Consider the following 26,806-nt stretch of genomic DNA (forward strand, 5'->3'; position numbering starts at 1 on the left):
ATGCCGACAGATGGTGGCCTGCAGAGCCGACAGGGGTGCCCTGCAAAGATTGGGTGTGGCAGTCCATATTCCCAAGGAGCCCACTGACCCTTCCAGGTGGCCCTGCCCTCTAGACACCCCCAAAGCCCCCAGTGCTTCCCCTCCAAACCAGAGTGCCTGGTTTTCCAAGTAAGTGCTGGGCTGGGGCAGGGCAGGGCAAGAGAGAGGAAACCCAGCACTGTCAAGGGCCACAGCAGGTGTAACAAGTGGTGCCCCAGAGACCTCCATGTCCCTCAGCAAGTTGTTTCCAGGTGGCAGATTTTCCGTCTTGGGGGACAGCCTGGCTGCATGCTCCCAAATCTGGCTCTTCCTCCTGCCTCCCCAGGGCTTTCCAGCGCCAGAGCTGCAGACATACAGAGCTACATGGACATGCTGAACCCGGAGCTGGGTCTGCCTCGGGGCACGACTGGCAAACCCACACCCCCACCACCCCCACCCAGCTTCCCCCCACCACCCCCGCCCCCAGGCACCCAACTACCCCCACCCCCACCTGGCTACCCCGCTCCCAAGCCTCCTGTGGGACCACAGGCAGCTGACATCTACATGCAGACCAAGATCAAACTCCGCCACGTGGAGACAGAGGCCCTCAAGAAGGAGGTAGTGAGACCTCACCCCTGCCTGCCTCCCAGCAGGGGGACTGGGCTCATGGGGGCCTCTGAGGCCAAAGGCCTGGCCTCATAGCGGACATAGGGTGGGGGTCCCTCTGTCCATGGCATGTTCAAGAGTCAAAGCTCCTGGCGATTCCCACTGGGGATCAGGGCTGGACACTGGACCAGGAGGAGAGTAAGACCAGGTTGCCACCCTCCATGGGAGCTGGGAAGTGAAAGACGCAGGTCCAGACAGCTGTGCCTCACCAGGAACTGGGCCTGTGCCACCTCTTGCACAGAGTGGCCGGGTTGTCATGGAGTTAACAGAGAATGCATATAGACTGCCCCTCCCCAAACACGCACATCCCCACAGCCCTGGGCTCTGTTGGAGTGGTACCCAAGGGAGGTGGTTGCCAGGTGGAGGCTGCCGATGGCATGCCTGTGAAGGGGAGGGCTGGGAGGAGGGTGGAGGGAAGATGAGCGGGCACTAGCAGGGTCGGGTGCCCACTGGCAGTGGGGGCTGGGAAAGAGGGGAAGCTGCAGCCAGTTCCAGTTTAGGGCTTGGGCTCTGTGCAGAGAGGATCAGGCCTGAGGTGGGAGCCCCAGAGGGAAGTGAGCCTGTGTGGAGGGGATGAGGCCAGGGTGGGCAGATGGAATGTAAGACACCTAGTGACGTCTGGGCCTGCAGGCCCCTGGCGGAGGCTCTGGAGCAGGGCTGGGGGCAAAGGTCTGGTCTGAGCAATTTTGGAAATTTGGGAAACTCTGGCGTTCTGGCCACAGGAACATGGCAAGACTGGTCTGAGAGGTGAGGGGACAGCCTGAGGTCGCAGGTGGCCAGATGTGGTGTGACAGCCCCCTGGGGTCCTGCTGGAGCTTGGGACCTTGCAGTTCTCCCTTAAGCCCAAGGCAAGCCACACCAGGGCCAGTTTATACGAGGTGACCCAGGTCACAAGGCCACTGGGCAAGGGAGACATGGGAGGGACACTGAACTTCCAGGACAGCTCTATCCACCACCCTCTTTATGCCACCTTAGATCAAGCTACCACAGTGGCTTCCCCTTTCATCTCTGGGAGGTAGAGAGGGCTGGCCAGGTAGGGCTGCGAGTGCCCTGGAATCCCTGAGCTCCCAGCCCAGCTTGTGGGCCCCACCCAAAGCCAGGGGACAGGTGGCCCAGCCAGTGTCCCCTCTCCACCGCTGAGCTCAAGTGCTGGGTCTGTGTGCGTCCCTCCTGGCTGTGTGCGTGCTGGGCCGCAGGCACCAGGGCCGGGCCCCGATGCTCCACAAAGGGCTCTTTGTGTGACCACGGCGCCCCCAGCGCGGGTGCCTGACCGCGGGCGGGAGCAGGGCCGTGGCGTCCGAGCCTCCGGGCTGCAGGGGGCGCGGAGCGGGCGGTCTGGCCCAGAAAACAAACCCGCGGTGTCGCGTTTCCTGCAACGTGAGCCAGGTCGGGAGGGGTGGAGGGTCTGAGGCCACCGCCGGGACGCACGGGCTGGAGGGTGGAGCAGGGGACAGCCCCCACCAGGTCACTCCGTCTTGGGCCAGGCCGCCTCGCTCTCGCTGAACTGGGCCTAGTGGGAGGCAGCTGCGACAGGGCGGGAAGCCTCGCTGTCACCCGACCCCGTCTTGCGGCCCCTGAAACCCGAGGCTTGAGCGCGGGTGTCGGTGTCGCTTTCGTGGATGGCGATGGTTTCCAGATGCAGGAGGGGAAGGGTGGGGACGCGACCCGGAGCCCCCTCTGCCCACAGTCAGCCCTCTCCTGTCTCGGGCAGGGATGAAGGTGGGGACTTAGCTCCCAGTTTAGGGAGAGGCGCAGGGGGCGGGGCCACATCTGGGCGGGGGCGGGCGCGGAGAGGCGGCCAGGTGTGGCAGAGTAGTTGGCGCCCGGTAGCATCCGCGACGGCCGAGGGGTTCGGCCTGGGATTGGCGGGCCCCAGGTGATGTCAGGCCTTCGGAGCCCGTAGGCGGGCCGTGCGCGGGCGGCGTGGGCCGCTGTAACCTGAGCGGAAGGATCAGGTAACGCAGGTGTCCGGTCCTGCCTCCCCCACCGCCAGGTGCACAGCGGGGGCCACCAGCACCGTGGCAGGTAGGAGCAGCCCCCGACGGGCACCTGGGGTCCGGGGCAAGCCGGAGCCTCGGAGGGCACAGGCTCTGTAGGGAGCTCCCGCCGAGCTGGGATTCCCGACAGACCCGCAGTCCGTCTGTCAGCCGAGAGCGGGGATGTGGGCAAGGCACTAATGCGGATTAAGCTGGGAGGTGCCCCTTCTCCAGCTCCCCCTGGCGTCGGGGCTGAGCCACCCCGCCCCTGGGCCCGCCCCTTCTGGCCTCTGTGGGGGCCCCTGTGCCCCTTGGCCGGCTCCCAGAACCTCTCCCTTTAAGGCGGGCGGAGCCTGCCCTTCCATCGAGACCCCCATGACCCTCGCCCTGTGTCCGCCCTGAGAACAGGGGGTCTAGGAAGGCAGCCGCCGCACCCCTTGAAGGCCGCTGGCCGCGAGTCCCTGGGAGGTGAAAAGCTGGGTGGGGAGGCGTGGGGGGCGCCTACCGGGCAGGTGCCCGAAGCCCACCGGCCACTGTCTTCCCGCAGCCGAGCTCCTGCGACGGCCACGACGGGCTGCGGAGGCAGGACTCCGGCCGCAAGCCCCGCGCCTTCAGCAAGCAGCCCAGCACGGGGGACTACTACCGGCAGCTGGGCCGCGGCCCCGGGGAGACGCTGGCCGCACGCCCGGGCATGGCGCACAGCGAAGAGGTGCGTGCCCGCCAGCCCGCGCCCGTCGGCTGCCGGCGCCCGGGCCCTGCAGCCCGCGGCTCACTCGAAGGCCCCTCCGCTCCCCCGCAGGCGGCGTTGCTCCCCGGGAACCACGTTCCTAATGGCTGCGCCGCGGACCCTAAGGCGTCCAGGGAGCTACCGCCGCCGCCCCCGCCGCCGCCGCCGCCCCTGCCCGAGGCCGCGAGTTCACTGCCGCCCGCCCCACCTCTGCCCCTCGAGGGCGCTGGCCCTGGCTGCGGGCAGCGCCGCTCCTCCTCGTCCACCGGCAGTGAGTAGGGGCGGGTTGAGGGGTGGGGGGCGGCGCTAGCCCTGAAAGGGGAGGGAAATCTAGACACCGCCCCCTCCCCTGCTGCCACTGCCCCGTCCTTCTTGCTCTTCCTGCCAGCCCCTACCCCATTGAGTACTTGATCCTAAAGAGAGGGCTCTGAGTTGTTTGAAGTCCTGCCAGAGCAGGATGGGCTGTGTGGCCTGGGGCAAGTCCCCTGCCGCCTCTTGGCCTTCCTCCCCTTGGCCTGCCTCCCAACGGCTAGAAAGGGCCTCCCAGCTCTGGCGACTGGCATTTGGGATGAGCTGGTGCTGGAGGGACACTTGAAGTAGAACCAGCTTCAGAGAGGCCCCCGCTGGCCGCTGGTCCTCTGCCCCTGTCTGTGCTGAGCCTCTCTTCCTCTCCCCACCTCTTTCTCTTGTCCTTCCAAGTAGCACAGACCTGAGCCCTTCTTAGATATGCCAAGAACTCATTTTAGCCAGTTCCTGCCAGGGTCCCTGGGCCAGCAAGTGCCTGGCTATGGGGGCAAAGCTAGTGACCCACCATGTTTTCCCCTCCCTCCCCAGTGGCTTCCCTAGGCATCCTTTTTGCTCGAACTCCCAACCTCAAGGTGATCAACCTGGGCCTCCCAAAGTGCTGGGATTACAGGTGTGAGCCACCACACCCAGCCCCAGGCATCCTTTTTTTAAGAGCTAGATTGGTGCAGGATTCCTGGGCTGCTTCTCTGTAGGGTGGAACAGTGTCCCTCTGCCAGGCCACCTAGAAGGGCCAGGACAGGGTGGCTGGGTGTGATGCTCCCATCCCAGCTTGGCTGGGGTGCTTTCCTCACCCAGCCACTCGGGGCAGAGATCATGCTTAGTGGCACCCCCCTAAAGCTTCCTCTCCCTGACTAGGAGTGCAGAGCAGAGCTGGGCCCCCCAGAGTTCCTATGTAGTCCCAGCCCCTGCAGACTGGAGCGCGTGGAGCTGTGCCCAGCACCTGCCCAGCCCCCTCCTCCCTCCCTCCACAGCCTGCAGCAGGACTGAAGCTAAGGACAGAGAAAAACATACTCTGAGCTTCTCCTGACACCCCCACCCAGCACAGCCCAGGCTGGGTGCCCTATCCCAACCCAGTGCCAAAGTGGAGGCCCTTGCTAGGGGCTAGGGCCAGTGGTGGCCCTGCCAGCCCTCAGCAGCACCCGCCAAGCCAGGAACTCAATGGACCACCCTCGTGGGGCCCCAGAGCAGCCTGAGCCAGAGTCAGATGGGCAGCAAAGCTCCTCCTCTCTTCTCTGCTTCCCCCCTCCTGCTCTCCCTGGCCCGCTCCCTGTCCCCTGCTGTCCCAGTCTCATCCTGGCCCCCTCTCCCTCCTAACTCTGCTGTCACTTCTCTCCTCTCCGTTCCTAGAAGTGAGAGTCCTGAGACACAGGAAGAGTGAGTAGCTGCGCGCGGCTCCTGGCTGAGGCTGAAGCGTGGGATGGGGGGAAGAGCAGGAAAAGCAAGCAGGAGGGGCCCAGACTCGAGGAAAGGGCAGGGGCAGGGACTAGCAGGTCAGAGAACCTTGAGACACAGGTGGGGCCTTGCACCTCCTACCTATGCTCATACCCACATATGCACCCAAGCATTCTGTGCCTGGCTGATGGTTTTGCCTAAATAAATGAGCCAGCCACACTGATTTTCCCTTCCTCCTCCTCTTCTCCTCCCTGTGACTGTACTCTGGAATCCCCAGCCTGGGAATCCAAGAGCTGTCAGCCCATTTTGTTCCGCCCTCCTAGACCTGACCCCTTCCTGGTGGTCAAGAGACCTTTCTCTCTTTGAAATCACTATTCACCTTTTCCACCTGAGCCGGAAAATGCAAACTCTGCCCTGGGGATTTGCATGTTATCCGCCTGCCCTTCTTCCTGGGTGCCTCCCGTAGCTTTAGTAAGGGCTCTGCTTTCCTGGGCCTCTAGAGCTGAGCTGCGCTTTGCCATAAATGTGCTCCTGGCTTGCAGCCAGTGTGTCTGCTTGTGCGTCTGTCTGTGGGTGTGGGAGAGAGAGGGGGGACCAGCTGGGTATTGGCACTCCAGGGTCCAGACTCTGTATGTCCTTGGAGGTGCCAGTTGACTTAGTTCAAGGGTCACTGAGGCTTTGCTGATGTAGGAACAGGGTCAGAGGGAGGCTCCACCCCAGCTGGGCTGAGCCAGGGAACCTGGTACAAAGGTCGGATGACTGACTCCAGGTAGTGTTTTAGAGCTGGACAGTCAGTGTCTGGGTGGAAACATATGCTAGAGTCGGGAGGGCCAGCCCAGGAGCCACCATGAATTCCCAGGGGCCTCCAGGCGGGGGCCCTCCACCCCGTGAGTAAGATGGGGAACCAAGGGCCGGGCTCTGCCGGCCCTTAAAGCTGCCTGCGGGACTTGGGATCTGGAGAGCTGCCTGCTGGGCCTGAGGATGGGCACCCAGCCTATCCTGGCTTGGAAAGGGGGCTGCAGAGGGGCGGCTGAGGAGTGGCGGGGGTGCAGCCCTACCCTGGCCAGTCCTCATCTCCTGCCTCCACATAGGCACCAAGTCTTTCAACATGATGTCCCCGACGGGCGACAACTCGGAGCTACTCGCTGAGATTAAGGCAGGCAAGAGCCTGAAGCCGACACCGCAGAGCAAGGGGCTGACCACAGTGTTCTCAGGCAGCGGGCAGCCGGCCTCCCAGGTAGGCAGGCCCGGCAGGAGCCTGCGACCCGGGTCCCCTGGCCCCAGGCCACTGGGCGCTCAGCCCCACCGCTTCTCCCTGCAGCCCGACTCAACGCTGCCGCCTGTGTCACCTACACCGTCACCAGCCCGGAGCCCCACACCGCCAGCTGCAGGTTTTCAGCCGCTGCTCAATGGAAGCTTGGTTCCGGTGCCACCTGCTACCCCTGCGCCCGGTGTGCAGCTGGACGTGGAGGCGCTCATCCCTACCCACGATGAGCAGGGCCGGCCCATCCCCGAGTGGAAGCGCCAGGTGATGGTGCGCAAGCTGCAGCTGAAGATGCAGGAGGAAGAGGAGCAGAGGCGGAAGGTGGGTGGGGCGGGCCCAGGGAGCCCTGGGGTCTGCATTCGGATGCACAGCCCATCCCCCATGCCACCTCCAACTTGGGACCTCCCATTTTTTTTTCTTTTTTATTTTTGTTATTATTTTTTTGAATTGGAGTCTCACTCTATCACCCAAACTGGAGTGCAGTGGTATGATCTTGGTTCACTGCAACCTCTGCCTCCTGGTTTCAAGAGATTCTCCTGCCTCAGCTTCCTGGATAGCTGGGAGTACAGACACATGCCACCACACCCAGCTAATTTTTAAATATTTTTAGTAGAGATGGGTCTTCACCATGTTGGCCAGGCTGGTCTTAAACTCCTGACCTCAGGTGATGCCCCCGCCTCAACCTCCCAAAGTGCTGGGATTACAGGTGTGAGCCACCGAGCCTGGCCACTTCGGGGAAAGCAGGGTGACAGGACCCCTATTTGGGGCTTGTCCCAGTCTCCAAACACACCCCCAGCAGCCTGTCCTTGGAAGTGAGACAGCAGCCTTTCTCAGACTCTCCTTCCCCTGCCTAGCCCCTGGGAGCTGGTTAAAAGGCCTTTTTGGATTCCGGCGGTCTGGGCGGGGCTGAGGCTCTGCATTTCCAGCCAGCTCCTGGGTGAGACTGCTGATGACGCTGGTCCAGGGACCACACTGAATAGCCAAGAGGGCTTTGGTCTCGGTCTTAGGGACCTGGGCTCTATCGCTGCGCTGATGCCTTCCAGCTGCCAACACTGAACTTCATCCAGCCTGTTTCCTTCTCTGTAAGGTGGGCTGATGAGCACCAGCCAGCAGGATGAGTTGTCTTTTATTCATTCTACAGCTGTTCCACCAGTGCCATTTCTTTTTATTTTTGGTTTTGTTTTCTTTTTTGTTGTTGTTGTTGTTGTTGTTTTTGAGAGAAGCTCACTCTGTCAGTGAGGCTAGAGTACAGTGGTGCAATCTCTGCTCACTGAAACCTCCGCCTTCCAGGTTCAAGCGATTCTCCCACCTCAGCCTCCTGAGTAGCTGGGACTACAGGTGCATGCCATCATGCCCAGCTAATTTTTGTATTTGTAGTACAGACGGGGTTTCTCCATGTTGGCCAGGCTGGTCTCGAACTCCTGACTTCAAGTGATCCACCTGCCTTGGCCTTCCACAGTGCTGGGATTACAGGCATGAGCCACCGCGCTTGGCTCCCGAGTACCGTTTATGTGTCCCACACACTGTTATAGCCTCTGGGGATTCATGGTGAACATATCAAGGCCTGCTCAAAGGTGGCTGTGGACATGTGTGCAAGTCACCAAGAACTCAAAATGGGGCAGTGTGGGAGAGTGGGTGGTGGTGGAGAGAAGTCCCTGGGCTGATGCCACACAGCCAGCTGCAATAATGGGGAACTCGGGGGACTGGGGCAGCCCTAACCGGCCACCTGATACGTGGGCTGGGGGCTGTGTTAGGGAAAGAGAAGGTGATGACTAAGTGAGACGTGGCAGATAAGCGAGGAGTGGCCAGGAAGAGAGTGGGCTGAAGAGCAGCAGGCCGGACAGGGCAGTCTGGAAGTGAAGGTGGATGTGACGCTGATTCCTGGGGGAAGGGAGTTGCTGAGCTGGAGGGGAAGGTGGGGGCCAGGTTACCAAGGCCTGGCCAGCAGCACAGAGGAGAATGGACTTTCTCCTGGAGGAGTGGGGAGCCGAGTGGGAGGAGTGTTAAGCAGGGAAGAGGTGGCTTCCTATTTGTATGTGGGGACTGGATCCCATAGGTTCAAAATGAATTGGAGCCTCTGTGGAGATGACCACAGGTCCTGGGGGGAAACTGGACTTCAGAGGAGGAGAAAAGTGAGCAAATGAGAATATATGATGCCCAGCTGTCCAGCAGGACGAAGGGTGGGTGGCTCAGTGGAAGCTACAGCTGTAGCCTCTTTTTTTTTTTTTTTAAACCGGCCTGTAGCCTCTTTAAGAGTGGAGTGGCCTCGGTCTGGCGCGGTGGCTCACGCCTATAATCCCAGCACTTTGGGAGGCTGAGGCGGGTGGATCACGAGGTCAAGAGATCCAGACCATCCTGGTCAACGAGGTGAAACCCCGTCTCTACTAAAAATACAAAAATTAGCTGGGTATGGTGGTGGGTGCCTGTAGTCCCAGCTACTCGGGAGGCTGAGGCAGGAGAATTGCTTGAACCCAGAAGGCGGAAATTGCGGTGAGCCGAGATCGTGCCATTGCACTCCAGTCTGGGTAACAACAGCGAAACTCCATCTCAAAAAAAAAAAAAAAAAAAAAAAAAAAAAAAAAAAAAGTGGAGTGGCCTCCCATTCTGCACTTAAAACATTGCCCACAGGGACCAGGAAGGCTTGGGCCACAGGGGAGCTTGAGAAGGGTCGCAGGTCTGGGAGGAGAGGCCTCACAATAGCTGCTATCTGACGGATTGGGAAGGGCCACCGCGCCTCCAGCTTCAAGGCCTTTTGCATGTTCCTTGGGTGGTGTAATGAGCGACCATCCCAGGCGTGGAGACCCCGTCTGCCGCCGCAACAGCGACCAACGACCGGCCGTGGCCCTAGCCAGCGACCAAAGTGGACACTGCAAGAGCCCGGAGCGGCGGCCGGGGCTGAAGCCTCGCCCCAGCGTCACCCCCTCGCCGGCCAGACGCGGCCCCTCCCTGCAGACGCAGCCCGGCGGAGCCATTACACCACCTAGGACGTGCAAAAGGTTCCCGGCGCAACGGCGGGAGCAGGGCCAGAGGCAGACGCGCCTCCCTCCCCTCTTTTGTCTTCCCCGCCTTAGCTGACCGCCGCCAGCTCATGCTGCTACCCCCGCGAGGGCTGGAGGTACTCACGCGAGTACAACGCCATCCTCGGGCCCTTCGGCGAGCTCATGACCGAGGCCGACATCCTCCGCATCGAGCAGCAAATCGAGAATCTGCAGGTGCTGCACAAGGCGAAGAAGCTGGAGGAGCGCCTGGAGCAGCTGGAGCTGGAGCTGGAGCAGCTGCTGCCCGTCTCAGCCGCCCTGTCGGCGCCGCGCTTCACCGTCGATCCGCGCCGCATGCACGGCCGCGCCGTCAGCCTGCCCGCCTGGTGCAGCAAGATTTCCACGCTGCTCAAGAGCATGGCCACGCTGCTGGCCACGCTGGGCGGCCGGCCCGCGCACCTGGCGGAGCTGCTGACAGCCGACACGGGCCAGCCCCTGGCGCCGCTGCCCGACGCGCCCTGGCGGCCCGGGCCGCAGTGTCTGGGCCGCTCGCATTCCCTCAGCTGGTGCCGCGAGGCCGTGGCGCGCGAGATCCTCGAGTGCGGCGTTTCGGTGAAGCATCTCCGCGCCACCTACGAGCTGCGCGCGCAAGGCGCGGCGCCCGCGCGCTGTCCGCGCCACAAGCCCCCGCAGTCCGCGGGCGCCCCGGGCCGTGAGCCCATCCTAGAGGAGGACTACGTGGCAGCCGGCTCCAGCCAGCCCAGCGCGGTCGCTGCCGACGCCGCCGCTCACGGCCCGCTGACCGACTGGGAGCCCCTGGGCACCCTGGGCCCTCCCGAGGCGCAGGATCGCCAGGCGGCGCTGCCTGAGCCCGAGGAGCTGGCGCGCCGGCCACCCCTCTGCACCGAGCTGGGCGGCGTCCAGGACTACCTCGACCTGCGTAAGGAGCGCATCGTCTACCTCTTCCTGGAGCACTGGCGCCGCTGGGCCTTTCGCGGCCCGGGCCGCCGCGCCCAGGCGCGCCTACGCAGACTGCTGCCCCGCGTGGTGGCCGCCGGTGACGGCCCGGGGCTGGAGGCCACGGACGCCACAGATGACCCCCGGCCACCGGCGAGCAACGGCGTGGCCCGCGGCCCCGGTGAGCGGCTGCGGCAGCTGCTGAGGCAGCGGCAGGCGGTGGGCAAGCTGCTGGGCCACTGGCGGAGCCTGCTGCGGCGCGTGCCGGCAAGCCCAGGGCTGGCGCACGGCTTGTACTGGCCCCAGCACTTCCTGCCACCCTTGGACGGCGGCGCACCGCCTAGCTACGACAGCCTCACGCTCGACCTCTTCATGCTCGGCTACTTCCAGCTGCTGGAGATGGGCCTGAGCCGCGAGGAGCGCAAGTTCCGCCACCTGCTGTGCTACGAGATGTTCGACCGGCTGGGCAGCCACCCGTGGGAGCGCATCCGCCTCTTCCATCGTGTGGTGCTGGAGGAAGTGGAGGTCGGCCGGCGCAGCTGGAGCGATGGCTTCGAGGACCTCAGGCACAGGTTCTTCGGAGACGGCCTGGAGGCTGAGCTGGCCCCCGAAGAACAGACGAAGAAAAAGGAAGAGGAGGAGAAAGAACAGGAGCGGACGGAAGAAGCCGCCCCAGTTGAGATTGGTGACCCGCCCAAGGGGCAGCCCGAGGCCCCGGCCGCTGCCCCGCAGCGGCCACCCCCGCCCGCCGCGCCTCCCCCGATCTCAGACTCTCCTGGATCTGAAGGCCCCACCGAAGACCCCTTGGAACTGGTGTCTGAGATGGGCGAGTTCAGCAACGAGGACATCTGCCGCTACATCGACCGCAGCTTCTCCTTCTGGAAGGAGAAGGAGGCAGAGCTATTTGACATCTGAGCGGCGGAATTTGGAATTCACAGTTCACCCTCGAGCATCTTAACCTGTGCCTGGATGTCTGTCTGACGCCCTCCGGAGGCCGGCAGCAGCAGGAAGAACCCGGGATGGTGACCTTGAACCGCCCAGAGGGCCCAGGACCAGGCTGCCTCAGCCTCTGAGGTCCCATCATGGGGGGTTGGCCAGATAGACAGGTCATGCACGAAACAAACCAGGTGTCCCCCTCTGAGACCCTGGCCTTGCTGGGCTCTGTGTGCAGCCAGGCAGCAAAAGAAGCCCCTCTGAGTGAGGGCTGCGGGTCCCCCTTGCAGCAGTGTGGTCTGCTCTCCGGTTTTCCACTGCAGTTCACAGCTACCTCCTTGGCTGAGGTCAAGGAAGCCGCGTGTGCAGTGTTGTCTGTGAAGTGTGCAGTGTACAGACCTTCTGTTCTCCTGTAACATTCAGGAAATAAAACTCTTTGCTGTAAACTGCCTACATTGGACACCACACCTGCCCCCGATGTCATTGCAGCCCCATGATTGTAGAGCAGGTGTTCACTCCATTGAGAAGAGGGCAAGCATGAGCAAGGTCCTTTGCAGGGGAGCCATGGGCAGCCTGAGTCTCCCTGAGCCAAGAGGGTGGTGGGGGCCCACATCTGCGTCTGCCCAGAGGTCCTGGGCCTGGGGCCATCTGTCCACCTGCCCGTTCGGAATCAGGCTCTGGACCTCTGGGTTCCAGCTACTTACTCTATTTCTGTCCCACTCAGCTCTGATCTCTCTGGCGCCCCCTGTTGGACATGAGGGTCTGGGTTACTAGGGGAGAGGAGGCCGGCTCTGAGGGGGCTGTGACCAGGCACCTCCATCCACCTGCCCCACAGAAGTGCTTCAAAAGGGTCTCTTCCTGTGACCCTGCCTCCTTCAGGTCCCCAGGTTGAGGGTGCCCCCTATCTCGCAGCCCCTGCAGGCCCTGAAGCTTTGTGGTTGTGTTTCAGGAGGAGGAGGAGGAGGCCCGGCTGGCCAGCATGCCCGCCTGGAGGCGGGACCTCCTGCGGAAGAAGCTGGAAGAGGAGAGGTGAGCTGGGGGTCAAGCAGAGGCTGGCCTGGCAGGGGGTCCTGACTGCATCCCTGAGGTGGAGGTACCTAGTGACACTGTCTCTTTTTTCTTCCAGGGAGCAGAAACGGTGAGTGCAGGGCTGGCATCAACCTGCCACCCTTAGCCCCACCCACATCGCAGAGGGTCGTCCCTTCATCCAGACTGACTTGAGCGCATCCTCCTAGCCCTCAGCCCTTGTAGCACAGCCTCTTTCCTCCCTGCAATGTCCCGACCCCTGTCCCCAGAATCTCTCTCTCGTGCTCTGATAACTTTGCTCCTGGTTACTCAGTCCCTGCCTCCTACTAACCTGGTTTTTTCTATCCATCAGTTAACCTAACCCTAGTATCAATCACCTTGATTGTCTGCTGCTCAGAACGTAGTTTCTGCCTCTAGTAATCTCACCCAGCCCAGTGCTGTCCGATAGAAATACAACGTGAGTCACATATGTAATTTAAAATTTTCTATTAGCCACAGTAGAATATAGGTGAGCTTAGTTTTCTTAGTTTTATCTAACACAAAATATCAAAACTTTTATTTCAACATATAATAATATGAAAATTATTGAGACGTTTTACACCCCTCTTGTAAGTCTTTGGCCAGGCATCGTGGCTTACACCTGTAATCTCAGCACTTTTTTTTTTTTTTGAGACGGAGTTTCGCTCTTGTTACCCAGGCTGGAGTGCAATGGCGCGATCTTGGCTCACCGCAACCCCCACCTCCTGGGTTCAGGCAATCTCCTGCCTCAGCCTCCCGAGTAGCTGGGATTACAGGCACGCGCCACCGTGCCCAGCTATTTTTTTGTATTTTTAATAGAGACGGGGTTTCACCATGTTGACCAGAATGGTCTCAATCTCTTGACCTCGTGATCCACCCGTCTTGGCCTCCCAAAGTGCTGGGATTACAGGCTTGAGCCACCGCGCCCGGCCCAATCTCAGCACTTTTGAGAGGCTGAGGCTGGAGGACCACTTGAGCCCAGAAGTTTGAGACCAGCCTGGGCAATGCAGTGAAACCTGATTCTGCAAACAATTTTTTTTGAGACAGAGTTTTACTCTTGTCACCCAGTCTAGAAAGCAGTGGGGATCTTGGCTCACTGCAACCTCCACCTCCAGGGTTCAAGCGATTCTCCAGCCTCAGCCTCCCAAGTAGCTGGGATTACAGGCGCCTACCACCAAACCCAGCTAATTTTTGTATTTTTAGTAAAGGTGGGGTTTCGCCATGTTGGTAAGGCTGGTCTTGAACTCCTGACCTCAGGTGATCCACCCTCCTTGGCCTTCCAAAGTGCTAGGATTACAGGCATGAGCCACTGTACCTGGCCTGCAAAAAAAAAAAAAAATGTTTTTAGACTGGGCGTGGTGGCTCACGCCTGTAATCCCAGCACTTTGGGAGGCCAGGGCGGGTGGATCACAAGGTCAACAGATCAAGACCATCCTGGTCAACATGATCAAACCCCGTCTCTACTGAAAATACAAAAAATTAGCTGGGCATGGTGGCGTGTGCCTGTAATCCCAGCTACTCAGGAGGCTGAGGCAGGAGAATTGCCTGAACCCAGGAGGCAGAGGTTGCAGTGAGCAGAGATCAGGCCATTGCACTCCAGCCTGGGTAACAAGAGTGAAACTCTGTCTCAAAAAAAAAAAAAAAAATGTTTTTAATTAGCTGGGTGTAGTGGCACACACCAGTGGTCCCAACTACTTGGGATGCTGAGGTGGGAGGATTACTTGAGCCCTAATCTCACCACTGCACTCTACCCTGGCAACAGAGCGAGACCCTGTCTCAAATAATAATAATAATAATAAAACTTAGTCTTTGAAATATCATGCACAATTTACCCCTGCAATCCATCACAATTTAGACCAGCTACATTTCAAATGCTCAGCAGCCACACGTGTTTAGTGGCTGTTCTGTCAACAGGTGCATCTACCCTCTATGTTCTCATAACCTGGCTCTAATTCTCAGTCGTTGTTTCTCAATTATATGGTCTCTCTGCTCCCTAGCAGCCCCACCCCAGTCCTCAGTAATTCATATGGACAGCTCCCCAACAACTCAAGTCCTGGCCCCGTCATCTTGCCGCTGTACTCTGCCACACCTTCTCCTCACATGGTGCCACCCAGTGACCCAGCAGCTTTGTTTCCAGAAACATCCCAGCCCACAATAATCCAGCCTCAGCCTCCCACTCCCGCAGCTCCCCTGTGCTCCAGTAACCCCATTCTGCCCCCGATCTAGCCCCTCTGTCTTCAGCAACCCAGCCCCCACCCGCAGTAACCCACTCCTTCCGTGGGTGACCTGGCCTCTGCCTGGGGCCTGGCCCACCCTTTCTGTCAGCCCCGGTATGTGGCCCCAGACTTCACCGGGTCTGCCCCCACCCCCACCCTCAGGAAAGAAGAGGAGCGACAGAAGCAGGAGGAGATGCAGCGGGAGAAGGAGCAGTCAGAGAAGTTGCGGACGCTGGGCTACGATGAGAGCAAGCTGGCACCCTGGCAGCGACAGGTCATCCTGAAGAAGGGGGACATCGCTAAGTACTAGAAACCAGGCCTCTTGCCCGAAGCCTGGCAGCTCCGAGGGGCCCCCCTGCCCCAACCCTAGCCAGCCAGTCCCTGGTGGAAGGGCTGGGAGCTGCACAGCCCTCCCTTCCTGCACTGGAAACCCTCCCTGACCCCCCACCCTGGCCCCTGCATCCCCAGCCCTCGGCGACACTGGAGTGCACCCACCGCCCCGGTCGCCCAGCAAAAGTGCCCAAGCTGCTGATGCAAACAACAAAAAAATGCTGCTTATTTGCATGCAACTTACATATGTTTGCATGTTCGTTGAACATCAAAGAGTGCAGAGCTCTCCCCAGCCCCTTGGATGGTGACTCTGTTTTCCTGCGGAGCTCAGCCCCCTCCAGGATGCAGCCCCCTCCCCCGCACCCCGGAACCGGCGTCGCTGGCGCATCCTGGGTGGAGGCAGGCCCCGAGCTCGGGGAAGGGGTTTTCCCTCACTCCCTGACCCAGATCTATACCGGCCCAGCCGTCATTTCTAATCCCCGCCGAGGGTTTCCTCTCAGTCATTTGTTTACCAGAAACGACGAAAACTGCCTGTCTGCCGGGCCGCAGTTGCGGCTCCCAGGACCCCACTCTGCCCCACCTCCCTCAAGTCTGCGCTCATCCCCAGCCAGGCCCCCTCTCTTCCCAGACCCTGTCACTGTCCCGGTAGAGTGAATAGAGGAGGAGGAGGGGGCCCGACCCTGTGTCTCCAGCTGCTGCACCCCACTCCGACCCTGTCCCTGCCACCTCACAGCCCCATTAAAGCGCTCTCATCCGCCCAGGGCTCCCGCTCACTCACTGGCTGTGGCTGCGACTTGCTCTCTTCTTCTCAGGGTAATTGGGCCAGAGTGGACTCGGGAGGGGCAGGCTTGGGAGCTAAGGCCACAATGGACTCCACCATGGGTGCCAGACCCAGGGGTAATAAGATTCCCGACCCCTTCGACTCCCCCAGGAAAACAAGTCCAGGTCACTTAACACCCCCAGCCCCGCAGAAACGCCAAGAAGTCGCTTTTTTTCCCCCACAGATTTAATACCACGATCTCAGCCAAACTCTGGCCAAGAAACAGAAATCTCTTGACCCCCTCCCGACATTGGTTTGTGCTTCTTCACCTTGGATGAAGCGATAGGGGCGAGCAGGGGAGGGGCCGGCTGGTGCTGCTACGCAGGGCCGTGCCAGTGGCTTAATAAGTGACATAAAATGTCTACACTCATAAGTAACCGTACTTAGGGCTTCTGCAAGGGCCACCAGAGCATCTGGGTGGCGAGTGGGCGCCGTGTCAGGGGCCGCGCTGCAGGCGGCTGCGCAAGTCCTCTGCACAGCCGTCCAGCCCCATGCGCTCCAGGGCCGCGTAGATGGCGCCCAGGCCCGCGGGCTGTTGCTGGCGCCAGCGTTTGAGCATCTCGTACTGCTGGTCTCGGAAGCGGCCGATCTCCACCTCCACGGCTTCGATCTCCGCCTCGCGCAGCCCCAGCGTGCGCACGAACTCCTTCCACCGCCGCGCTGGGACCGCGTCCATCACGTCATAGAGCTGCGGGCCGGGCTGCAGCATTACTGCTGGCGAGCCCGCTGAGGACTCCGGCGAGAGCGTGGGCACAGGAGCGGGGCCTGGGGCAGGGCCAGAGAGAGTCAATGGGGTATGTGGGCTGCGGTCTGTAGGCGGAGTCAGGGGCGTTCGTGCGGGTACCCTAGGCCAGAAGCCCGCTGGATCCCACCGGTCAGGACACAGAGGATGGACCCGGTCAGTTAGGGGGTGGAAAGTGGACATGTTGTGAAACCACAGCTTCCTGTCCCAGACAGGAGAATGAGGTCAAGGCCTCGGGCCACTGACATCCCTTACCAAGAGCTCTGTTGGGCAACTGGTCCCAGGACCATGTCACCTGAGGGCAGAGCACCTCCTGGGACTGGGGGTAGCCAGGGGTCCAGCCGTTGCCGACCAACTGGACGGTGCTGATCTCATTGCTGTCAGAAGGCGCTAGAAGGGTGTGGGAGCTGTCCAAGGGTGACAGATGGGTGGGCTGGAAGCCAAGAGGGGCCCCAGGTCAGTCCTGCTTGCTAAGTAAGGCCCCTTAATTGCAGTGCTTGTCCAGGAGGGGACAGTCCCTGGTTCGGTCAGCAGACACCCCCGCAATGACACGTCCCCCAGTTGGCCCTGCTCTCACTGTGGCCCAGCAGAATTCTTGCCTCTGCTTTGAGTCCCCTGCCCCTGTCTCCCTCCTCTTGTCCAGAAGCACCACAGGGCATTCCCTCCATTGGACTGTTAGCGCCTGTGTACATGTCTGAACCCCAGTTGACAGTACCCCTTGAGGGCAGGCACCGTGCTGGGTTCATCCACTGATGACTCAGCTCCCAACACCTCCGTCCACTAGGTGTACCCTGTGCTGGCCACGTGCCAAGCTCTAGGGATCATAGTAAGGCTTGATATTCCAGCTCCAGAAGGCAGGCCCGAATCACAGTGAGGTTCTTACCAGTGGTGGGGTCAGAGCCTCCATCCCAGCTTCATCTGCTGACACAGAGAGAGAGGACAGTCAGTCAGCAACCAGGCCTCCTGGACCTGGGTGCTGGTGCAGCTCCTCTAGGATTCCTCTGCACCCACACTCCCTGTCTCAGTTTCCCCTTCTGTATCAGACTCTGGGCTACCCACCCTGACCCTGCGTGTACTTACCAGTAACCCTGGGCTTATGAGGCCAGCAGTGGCGGTAAGTGTAGGTCACAGTGGCCCCAAGCAGGAGGGGGAACACAAGGCCAGCCAGGAGCACCTGGACCCAGAACACTGAAAGCAGCTGGTGGGTGTTGGGTAGTAACCACCCCCACCCACCTCCGCTTGGCCCATCCCAGTTCTCCCACTTGCATTCCCCGCACACCACCTACTCTGCCTCCAGCCACAGACAGTGGCACAGCGCTCTGGACAGCTCCCCAGGGTGCTCCTGCAAGGGAGGGGGGTGGCCTGAGGGATGAGGGGGTGCACACCAGGAGGGGCTCCCCAAGACTGCCCAGCATCTGCTCCATCCTAGAGACCCTTCCCTCCCCAGGCCTCTCTCCTGTGAGCCTCAGTCTACCCAAGAATGTTCCTGTCATTGTGTCCCCAGTAACAATAATGGCAGATACTATTCATTGAGCTTCTTCTAGACTACATGAAGAGTCACTAGAATGTCAACCCCAAAAGGACAGGGATTTTTGCCTATTTTGTTCTCTATTGTATCCCCAGCACCTAGAACAATATCTAGAACATAGCAGATGTTCAATAAAGACTTGAAAGGAGGCTGGGCGAGGTGGAATCCCAACACTTTGGGAGGCCAAAGTGGGTGAATCACAAGGTCAAGAGATCAAGACCATCCTGGTCAACATGATGAAACCCGTCTCTACTAAAAATACAAAAATTAGCCAGGCATGGTGGCATGCGCCTATAGTCCCAGCTACTTGGGAGGCTGAGGCAGGAGAATCACTTGAACTTGGGTGGTGGAGGTTGCAGTTAGCCAAGATCGCACCACTGTACTCCAGTCTGAGCGACAGAGCAAGACTCCGTCTCAAAAAAGAAAAGACAAGACCTGAATGGATACAGAAAGTCCCTTACCTCTAATCAAAGGCCTGTGAAATACCTACTAACATCCCCGTGTTCAGAAAGGGCACCACACATCAGAGAGGTTAATTCTCTGAACTTGCCCAGGATATCCTAGAGAGCCAGCGGCACAATCCTGACTCAAAGCCCAAGTTTGTTTGTATTTAGTTATTTTAATAAATGAGGTCTCGCTCTGTTGCCCAGGCTGAAGTGCAGTGGCACTACCATAGCTCAGTGCAGCCTCAACCTCCTTCAGCCCAAGTTTTAAAGCTGGATAAGTGTGACTCTCTGTATAAGTGACAAATCCATCCATAATATCTGGCTGGAAGGATGGTTGGGTGGGGGATGCTGGCTGAAAGTGAAGGCACACACCCTTATTTATCTGGCTAAGGTGGATATAGATTTCTCTCTTGCCGTTTAAGTTTGTCTGAAGTGGGCCCCACCCACCACAGAGCCAAGCTCTCTACTCCCCGTCCCCTCTTCCCATTCCTGAACTGGCAGCACCTGCCCCATCCCAGGCCCCCACCTTGCTCCCAGCAGCCCTTCCCTCCATCCCAAGACAGCTAGGAATTACGTGGGGCAGGACACGCAGGCATCACGGTGTTCATAGAAGCCAGGCAGGCAGGTCCCACAGTCAGTATCATAGCGGGAACCTGCAGTCCGGGAGAGGTGTGAGTCAGCATGGGACAGGAGTAAGGCAGGCAGAAGGGGGTCTGGGAGTAGATAGCCCTGCGTGGGGGTACTCACAGAGTAGCCTCGTGTGGCGGTGCAGGGCCCTGCAGTCTAGGCAGGGTCGGCAGTAGAAGGGTGAGCTGCTGATACACTGGCTGACCTGGCACTCCACAAACCAGCCTGCCTTACAGCCACAGTGGGTGTCTGCCACTGCAGAACAGTTCTCCAGGGCCACCTGGGAGGCTGATGAGGTGCAGGGAGATGGGGAATGGAGAGCTGGTCAGGGCCAGAGGCTCCCATGGAGTGGCAAAGGCAGAGGCAGACTTCCCCCATCAAGATAATGGAGACAGGAACAGGTGAGAGACAAACAAGTGCAGGGCTACCCTAAAAGAGAAGCTCAGAGAGCAAGGCCAACCAGAGGCCAACGCACATGGAGAGACGCAAAGGTCACCAGGAAAAGAGAAGGGGCAAGGGCACCCTGAAGGAGGATCAGGGTGGAGGGTTCTGGCAAGGGTGGGCACAGGACCCTCACACTCCAAGGTTGGGCCCAAGCCAGCCACTTCCTTCTGAAAGGCCTGTCCTTAGGAACCCCCTGCCAAGCACTGAGAAGCCCCTCACCCTGCTCATCACAGACTTGGCAGCGGGCACATTCAGAATTATGGTGGTTCTCCCAAGCCAAGAAGCTGTCTCGAGGACATGGAAGGCAGGTAGAGTTCCCGCAGGGCTCCATGCAGGGGGCCTTCAGGTAGTACCCTGTGGAACCAGGCAGGGGTCAGGCAGGCAGAGGGGCTGCCCAGCAACCCCTGACCTGCTCCCCCCCATGCACTCCCTCCCTCCCTCCTTCTCTCCAGCTCCCTATTTCTCTGTCAGCCCACCCCTACCTCCTCTGCCAGCCTCCTCTTACCTCCCTGGTGCCCCATGCCCCTCCCACCCCTGTAGCCACTTACCCGCTGGGCAGCCCCTGCAACAAAACAGACCAATCTTCTTGTAGACGTCACCGGCACAGTCACACCTGGGACTACGAGTGCCTCCCTGGACCTGGGGCACCAGCAGCACCAAGAGAAGCGCCTGGGGGACAGGTGCTGCTGACTCTCAGCGCAGCTGCCCACGTGGGGCCTCATCCTGCCACCTCTCCTCCATTTCAGAGGCCCCAGCATTTGCCCACAGAGCACCCCACTTCCCAGGCCCCGGGCAGAAGGGGTGCCCAGGATGGAGATGAGACTGACTTCCTTCCCCTGTGCACACACCGGGCTTGCGGGGGTAGAGGATGGGGCTCTTGCCAGCCCCGCACACGTTTTCCTCCACCAGGGCAGGGACCCGGCAGCGCCCCAACCCCCACCCATGCTTTCTGCTGGGGGAGGAACCTTGATGATTCTCTGCCTGGGTCCCTCAGACCCCCTGGGAGGGGTTTCCTCTCACTGGAAGGGCCCCGCCCTGGCGGAGCCTCCAACTAGGTTGGAAGGGGCGGTCAGCCCAGCCCCCAGCGAGGCTTGGAGTGGAGTCAGTCGCGCCCGGGGAGGCCCCTTCCTTCCTTCGTCGAGGCTCTTGGGGCAAGGCTCAAAGCTGCCCCTCGCGTCCTGCGTCTCAACTCACCGCAGCCACCGCCGCCGTCACGCAGCCCTGTGGCCGCTGCTCCATGGCCCTTCGCGCCGCGCTGGGCCCTCCGACGGGCGCCCAGGGGCTTCCCGGCTCCGTCCGCTCTTCCCGTCGTGGTTCCGCCTTTAGCCCGTGCCCGCCCCCGCGCCATCTAGAAGGGCCCGCCTGGGGGAGGGGCGGGGCCTCCGAGCCCCACGGAGTTTGACCGGGAACCCTCCCCACCTGAGCTCATTTGGCGCCAGCTGACAGGCCCAGGGAGAATGCGCAAACGCGACCAGGGCTGCAGAACAGAAATGCATCCCAGTCCCCACACCAAGTCTCACCCCAACCCTGAGAACCACTTCAAGGTAGTCAGGCCAAGTGATTTCTCTATCTCCACATTCCCAGCCATGGGGGGGAGGGAGGGCTGGGTCAAAAGTACCTGAAGGAGCGGGGTACAGTGGCTCAAGCCTGCAATTCTAGCACTTTGGGAGGCCAAGGTGGGCGGACCACTTGAGGTCAGGAGTTCAAGACCAGCCTGACCGATATGGTGAAACCGGTCTCTACTTAAGATATAAAAATTAGCCAGGCATGGGGGTGCACACCTGCAGCTCCAGCTACCAGTGGGGCTTGGGCAGAATTGCTTGAACCTGGGAGGCGGAGGTTACAGTGAGCTGAGATCACACCACTGTACTCCAACCTGGGTGACAGAGTGAGACTGAATTTAAAGTACCTGAAGGGACTCCCACGGGGGACCCAGCTTCCCCAGAGAGCTGGTCTGAGTGTGGGAACTGGGCAGATTCCGCACTGAATCCCAGGGGGCACCTGGGGAGAGGCTCTGGTTGTGGCTGAGGATGGGGAAGTCTGGGGGTTTTGGTCCGGTGGCAACCCATCCCCCCATTATTTCCCAGATGGTTCCCACAAGCTCCATCTGTGGCATGTAGAGGGGCACAGGAACACAGGAGGCCGACCTGAGCTCAAGGCATCGAGTCTCTGGGCCCCAAAGCAAAGGACTTTTCCCAGTGGAGTCTAGATGAGTCTTTATAAAAGAACCAAAAGCTCAAATAAATATGCAACTTTACAGAACCAGCCCAAGCCAGAGGTGGCCTGTGGGACTGGGAAGGTGGGGGCGGGGCAGGAGCGAGTCCCACTGGAGGCCAGTGAGGGTGGAAGTGGGATGGGCAGCCTGGGAGGCCAGCCCTGAAGAGTCGAGCTGGTAACTTCGGGAGTAGGTGACGAGGGGCTGCCTGCGAAGGCGGGGGTGGTACTGCAGCCCGAGCCGCCTCCACTCTCCACTCCATCCAGTCTGGCAAAGCACAAATCGGGCCAGGGGTAGGCAGGGGTCCTGCCCAGCATCTGGCTCATGCACACGGAGGCAGTGGCTGAAGCAGGTGCTGGCACACCCCAAGAGGCAGGCTATTTGCTGTCTCTTGGTCAATGGCACTCTTGGGGGCCTCCCTCTCCTCAGACCTCCCTGCAGGGTGGGGACAGGAGAGAGTCCTTCTTTGGCTGACGCCATTCAGAGTGGCTCTGGCCACCCTCTCCTCCCGAGAGCACTCAGGCACCTTCACAGCTCCCTACACCCAGACACTGGGCAGGGATCAGGCTCCTTCTGCCAACACCCTCACGAAATGTGATGCTCCCAGGCATGACTGGGCCCCATGCCAGTGCCCTGAGCTGCCTGCCCTACCCCAGGCCAGGCCACTCACGAGGCAGTGAGTGTGGAGTTAAGCAGCAGGGTGGTCCTGATTCGGTAGAGCTGGGCCAGGGTCAGCTTCCTGTGCTGAGCGGAGACCCCTGGTGGAGGTTCAGGCTGGACCACTGGAGAGGCCCCCGAGGGCAGCTCTCCACACCTCTTCCTGTCGGAGCCTGCAGGTTCCCCGGCCAGGCAGCTGCTTCTGTCCTCGGGCTCTGACAGCTCAGGACCACTGCCAGGGCTGGGGGCCCCCTGGCAATCCCAGCTGGGCCCAGCTTCCCGAGGGGATCCCAGAGTCCTAATACCTGGGGCTGGAACAGCCAGGCAGAGCTCTGACAGGCTGCGGCTAGGGGCAGGGGGAGCCCCATGGGTGCCAGCCCCTGCCAGCAGCTGGAGGAGGCTGGCCTCAGACTTAGACTTGAGCAGGTGGGGCGGGCAGGTCAGCAGCTGTACAGGGGTGCGGCGGCGGAGACGGGGCGAGGGTGGAGGGGAAGGAGCTCGTGGGGTCTCTGGGGGCTGAGGCACTGGCTCTGCCATGGGGGCTGGGGCCACAAAGTCTTGTAAGGAGGTTGGGGAGAGGGTGCCATAGGCAGAGTCCATGGAGCAGGAGCGGCCGTCCACTGGGCCCAGGGGCAGCAGCTCACAGGTGGGCGTGGCAGATGAGGCAGTGGTGCTGAAAGAGGTCTCATCAGACTGGGAACTGAAAGGACCACCGTCGAACTCCGGCGAGGACAGCGTCTCCCCAGGCTCCACCATAACCATGGCCAGGGTCTCTGTGGAGCCATCCGAGGCACTGTGGGGCCGGAAGCAGAGTCAGTCCAGGCCATGAAGCCTAGGTGGCCTGAGGCAGCACACAGTGAGTGGCGTACAGCCTCTGCCCTCCTGGGCTGGAGACTCAAGGATGGCAGCGTGTGGCACGTGTGGCAGATCTTCCAGCTCCAGTGCCCACAACAGACCTCAGTAGCAAGCCCAGCACTCTTCCCTGTCAAGGCTGGACCTGCTCTAAGGATCCTCAGCACAGCACCCCAGGCAGCTACCATGAACGAATCAGAGCTGGCAGCATGTGGAAAGGTGTCTGCCCTCCCCACCTGGACTCCGGGGGAGACAGAGCCCTGCTCCCACCGGGTTCATAACAGAGGTCATTGGGAGGACGGGGATGTGGCTGGGCCTCCCGGAGTCCTAGGCTGGAGTACTTGTCCTGCTTTGACCTGCTGGGTGGTCATGAGCAGACATACCAGTGCTGAGAGTCGGGGCTGCCACTGCTTTTCCGCAAGATGGTGGGGGAGCTGGCAGCTGAAGTGCTACTCTCCTCGACTTCCTCCTCCTCCTCTTCCTCCTCCTGCTCATCCTCCTCCTCTTCCAGGCTCTGCAGGCGCTGCTGGCTGCCTGGGGGCTCCTGTGCACGAAGCTGCTGCAGCTGGTTCTGCAAGGAGGGTTGGGGTGCACTGAGCAGAATGGGTTGTGACCAGCAGCTCTCCCATCGGCCCTGCCACTCACTCACCACTCTTCGCTCACCTGGGCATTATAAATGGTGTCCACCCAGCCACGGCACAAGGCCTGGCCACTGGCCTGGAACGTGTAGGCCCCCACAGCGCTTTGAAACTCATTCAGGTAGATAAGGAGGAAGGAGCCTGGGTAGAGAAGGCCCAAGTCAGTGTCAGCAGGGACGATGGCCCCCGCCCAGAACCAGGGCACCAGGGCTCCTTACCAGGGTCACGTAGCTCCCGGCACACGATCTTATCCACCAGCAGTGGTGGCCTGATGACCTTGGTCCTCTCGGCCTTCTTCACTGCCTTGGTCACCAAGAGCAGATCCGTGAAGAGGAAGCAGTACACATCCATCTGCAGTGAGGGGGCCAGAGAGGCCAGCAGGGTCAGGGCCAGGGCTGTGACACCAGCCTCCCCTGGGGAGTACTCGGTTTTGGTCAAGCACTCCTCCCATCATGAACCTTCAAGTAAAATTAAAATGAAGAGGGAGATGATTCTCAGTTTTCACTGAGATGTATGTTGAAGACTTATCTCAACATAAGTTTACATTAAAAAGAAGAGTGTTACTTTGAGGCGGGGCATGGTGGCTCACACCTGTAATCCCAGCACTCTGGGAGGCCAAGGCAGGCAGATCACGAGGTCAGGAACTCAAGACCAGCCTGGCCAATATGGTGAAACCCCATCTCTACTAAAAATATAAAAAATTAGCTGGGCATGGTGGCGCGTGCCTATAATCCCAGCTACTCGGGAGGCTAAGGCAGGAGAATTGCCTGAACCCAGGAGGCGGAGGTTGCAGTGAGCCAAGATCGCACCATTGCACTCCAGCCTGGATAACAAGAGCGAAACTCCGTCTCCAAAAAAAAAAAAAGAAGAGGGTTGACTTTGAAGTCACTGTGTGCAAGCTCTCAGCTGCCCGGTGTCTGAAGGGGCCACAGCACAGGAGCAGGGCTCTGGGGTTCCTGGCCCACTTGTGGAATGTGGCCACCCTCCCACAAGGAGCCTACATGGCACCAACAGGTGGGCACAACAGGCACTTCCAAGAGCTAGGACCCTGCTGCTGGACTTGTGAATGGCAGGCAGAGAACTGTCATTCACTATGACAAGATCTCTGGTTCTTGAGTCACCCAAGTGACTGGGGAGCTGAGAGGGGCCCAGCAGGTCCCCAAGAAGGACAGGGCACTGGGGGGGGGGGGATGGCCCTGGAGTCACCTTGCTGTCCTTCCCCTCCTTCATCCGCAGGCTCCCCTCCAGCAGCAGCTGTCTCGTCTCCTCCGGGGTGGCCCCAGGGATGGGTGCTGTCAGGTCCAGGTGCAGAAATTCCTTCAGGTGCTGGAGATGGAGAGCTTGAGCGTAGGGAAGGCCAGGGCCTGACCCCCCTCTCAGCTAGGCATCCTCAGTGGGATACCCAGCACAGCCCCGGCCTGCCAGCTTGGACTTCCTCCCGCCCAGCCGGCAAGCCCCACACACATGCGCGCCCACCTTGTCCACTTCGTCACTGCTGCTCTCCACCACCTCGTAGGCGTCGATACGGCTCACCACGGCCGCCAGCCGCTGCCGCTCCTGCCGCTGCCGCATGCATGTGTTCACGTGATGGATGAAGCGCTCCATGGAGCCGATCTAGGGGCAGGCGAGGGGGCTTCAGGCCCAGGGTTTGGACAGGACAAAGAGCCGCGCACGGGGGACTGCCCCGCCCCTCCATCGGCCAGCAGGGTTACCATGACGACGACGGCCTCCTTGGCGCGCGGCTCCTCGGTCTTCCTCAGCACCGACTTGAGCAGCAGCGGGTACTTGGTGAGCCGCTGGTGGGGCTTGGCCAGCATGTCGCTCAGCTTCAGCCGCTGGCACTGTGGGTGCTTCTCCGCCCACTGGAGTGGGGGAGTGGGGGGCGGGGCTCAGGGAGGGCCCCGCCCCACCCGGCTCCGCCCAGGGTCCCATCCTCCGGCGCCCCTGAGCCTTGCCGTGGCATTCGCTCCCTTACCGTGATGTAGGCCCGGAAGAGGTCGTTGTCGCGCAGCAGGCCGCGCATGTACTCCATGCAGCCCTCCTCCTCCATGCAGTAGCGGATGTAGGGCTTGAAGAGCGAGCCGAACTGGCCCGGGGCAGAACAACCACGGCGCCGGTTACCGCACGCGCTCCCTGCGGGCCGGCCCGCGCCTGGCGCTGCGCAAGCGCTTCCTTACTGCACCTGGGCGACCACCCCTGGGGGGCGGCAAGCTTATGATCCCTGTTTCCAGATGAGGAAACAGCCTCAGCCAAAGTGACCACCCGCGGCCAGGGAGCAGGGGTGAATGGCCAGGTGAGGGTTCAAACCCGGGCGACTGCCTCGTAATTTCTCACCCTTGGCCACAAAGGGTCATATGTGGTCAAGGGCCTGGGGGAAGTTGGGGATGCTGGGCAGACCGGATTGGGCGGTGGAGACTTTTCGGCGCCCCAGCCCTGCCTCAGTGCCCGTGCCTGCACCCGACCCCGCCCGTACCATCTTGAAGCCTTTGAGGAAGTCCCCGGGCTGCAGCAGCGCACGCGTGCGCCGCGCCTTCTCCAGCACCGGCGCCATCACGCCGACCCACAGCCTGCGGTGCAGCCGCGCGATCTCCGGGATGTTGCTGAACAAGCGCTCCGCCTCCACCTGGGCGCGGATGGAGGTGCGGTTGGCCACGCTCCTCCACCGTTAGCCCCGCCCCAGGTCCAGGTCCCGCCCTCCTCCCTGGTACAACCCCCGCCACCGCCCCCAAACCCCATCGCACCTCACACAGCAGTCCCGACTCTTGCAGGTTCAGGAGGCAGCACAGGAACAGCTGTGGGATCAGGGGATGCTGCGGCTGGGGTCGCGGGGGAGGGGGTTGTCCCCGCCCTAAGGCCCCATCTGGCCTCAGGCCTCCCACCACGCCTCCCCCTTCCCCTTCCCAGGAGCCAGGGATAAGCAGGCTGTCCTCTTTGGCCTTCGCACCTGGGAGGTCCAGACCCTGAGGAAAGACCTGAGAGCCCTCCTGAGGTCACACTGCCCTGGCCCCTCCTGGAGGGAAGCTCTGGCGA

At 60.9% G+C, this 26,806-nt stretch overlaps 3 protein-coding genes across 31 annotated transcripts in view; 1 reads left to right on the top strand and 2 right to left on the bottom strand.

The window, feature by feature from the left end:
- Positions 1-15,564, top strand: part of ESPN (espin) — a 37,246-nt gene extending 21,682 nt beyond the window's left edge. For 2 of the 16 annotated variants that reach the window (XM_035307564.3, XM_078330220.1), the window contains 7 exons: positions 365-636; positions 3,208-3,369; positions 3,460-3,658; positions 5,041-5,067; positions 6,177-6,322; positions 6,407-6,670; positions 9,421-11,663. In XM_035307564.3, coding sequence (XP_035163455.2) covers positions 365-636; positions 3,208-3,369; positions 3,460-3,658; positions 5,041-5,067; positions 6,177-6,322; positions 6,407-6,670; positions 9,421-11,199 — 2,849 coding nt within the window. In that variant the 3' untranslated portion in view covers positions 11,200-11,663. Of the gene's footprint in view, positions 1-364; positions 637-3,207; positions 3,659-5,040; positions 5,068-5,856; positions 5,973-6,176; positions 6,671-9,420; positions 11,664-12,166; positions 12,247-12,343; positions 12,356-14,639 lie in introns of those variants that run through there. The other 14 variants (XM_035307562.3, XM_054236865.2, XM_078330216.1 and 11 more) reach the window with 12 other exon arrangements.
- A 10-nt stretch (positions 15,565-15,574) lies between these two features.
- On the bottom strand, positions 15,575-20,738 carry TNFRSF25 (TNF receptor superfamily member 25). Of its 3 annotated transcripts, none has more exons than XM_035307584.3 (10): positions 20,609-20,738; positions 19,963-20,083; positions 19,634-19,768; positions 19,091-19,258; positions 18,918-18,996; positions 17,656-17,711; positions 17,450-17,557; positions 17,253-17,290; positions 16,625-16,802; positions 15,575-16,392 (listed from the first exon to the last, which is right to left on the bottom strand). In XM_035307584.3, the coding sequence occupies exons 1-10, from the start codon at positions 20,651-20,653 to the stop codon at positions 16,064-16,066; spliced, it is 1,257 nt and encodes a 418-aa protein (XP_035163475.1). In that variant the 5' UTR covers positions 20,654-20,738; the 3' UTR covers positions 15,575-16,063. The 3 variants fall into 3 exon arrangements, with proteins under 3 accessions (XP_035163475.1, XP_035163476.1, XP_035163477.1); XM_035307585.3 differs by having other exon boundaries at positions 15,796-16,392; positions 17,253-17,287; XM_035307586.3 differs by having other exon boundaries at positions 15,796-16,392; positions 17,649-17,731.
- An 875-nt stretch (positions 20,739-21,613) lies between these two features.
- PLEKHG5 (pleckstrin homology and RhoGEF domain containing G5) overlaps positions 21,614-26,806 on the bottom strand; it is a 30,095-nt gene continuing 24,902 nt past the window's right edge. For 10 of the 12 annotated variants that reach the window (XM_054236867.2, XM_078330225.1, XM_035307581.3 and 7 more), the window contains 11 exons: positions 26,518-26,568; positions 26,250-26,399; positions 25,752-25,862; positions 25,489-25,638; positions 25,253-25,390; positions 24,983-25,102; positions 23,995-24,127; positions 23,802-23,917; positions 23,522-23,709; positions 22,300-23,079; positions 21,614-22,064 (listed from right to left, as the gene is read on the bottom strand). In XM_054236867.2, the coding sequence (XP_054092842.1) occupies positions 22,055-22,064; positions 22,300-23,079; positions 23,522-23,709; positions 23,802-23,917; positions 23,995-24,127; positions 24,983-25,102; positions 25,253-25,390; positions 25,489-25,638; positions 25,752-25,862; positions 26,250-26,399; positions 26,518-26,568 (1,947 nt within the window). In that variant the 3' untranslated portion in view covers positions 21,614-22,054. Of the gene's footprint in view, positions 22,065-22,158; positions 23,080-23,521; positions 23,710-23,801; positions 23,918-23,994; positions 24,128-24,982; positions 25,103-25,252; positions 25,391-25,488; positions 25,639-25,751; positions 25,863-26,249; positions 26,400-26,517; positions 26,569-26,806 lie in introns of those variants that run through there. The other 2 variants (XM_035307572.3, XM_035307575.3) reach the window with 1 other exon arrangement.

This window comes from Callithrix jacchus, chromosome 7, assembly GCF_049354715.1.
Source record: "Callithrix jacchus isolate 240 chromosome 7, calJac240_pri, whole genome shotgun sequence".
NCBI lineage: Eukaryota > Metazoa > Chordata > Mammalia > Primates > Cebidae > Callithrix > Callithrix jacchus.

Coding starts and splice junctions, on each gene's coding strand:
- TNFRSF25 (XM_035307586.3), bottom strand. CDS start 20,653: ATGGAGCAGCGGCCACAGGGCTGCGTGACGGCGGCGGTGGCTGCG. Junction 18,997..19,090: donor CCGCCACACGAGGCTACTCT/GTGAGTACCCCC, acceptor CCCGGACTGCAG/GTTCCCGCTATGATACTGAC. Junction 16,393..16,624: donor GTTGCCCAACAGAGCTCTTG/GTAAGGGATGTC, acceptor GCCCTGCCCCAG/GCCCCGCTCCTGTGCCCACG.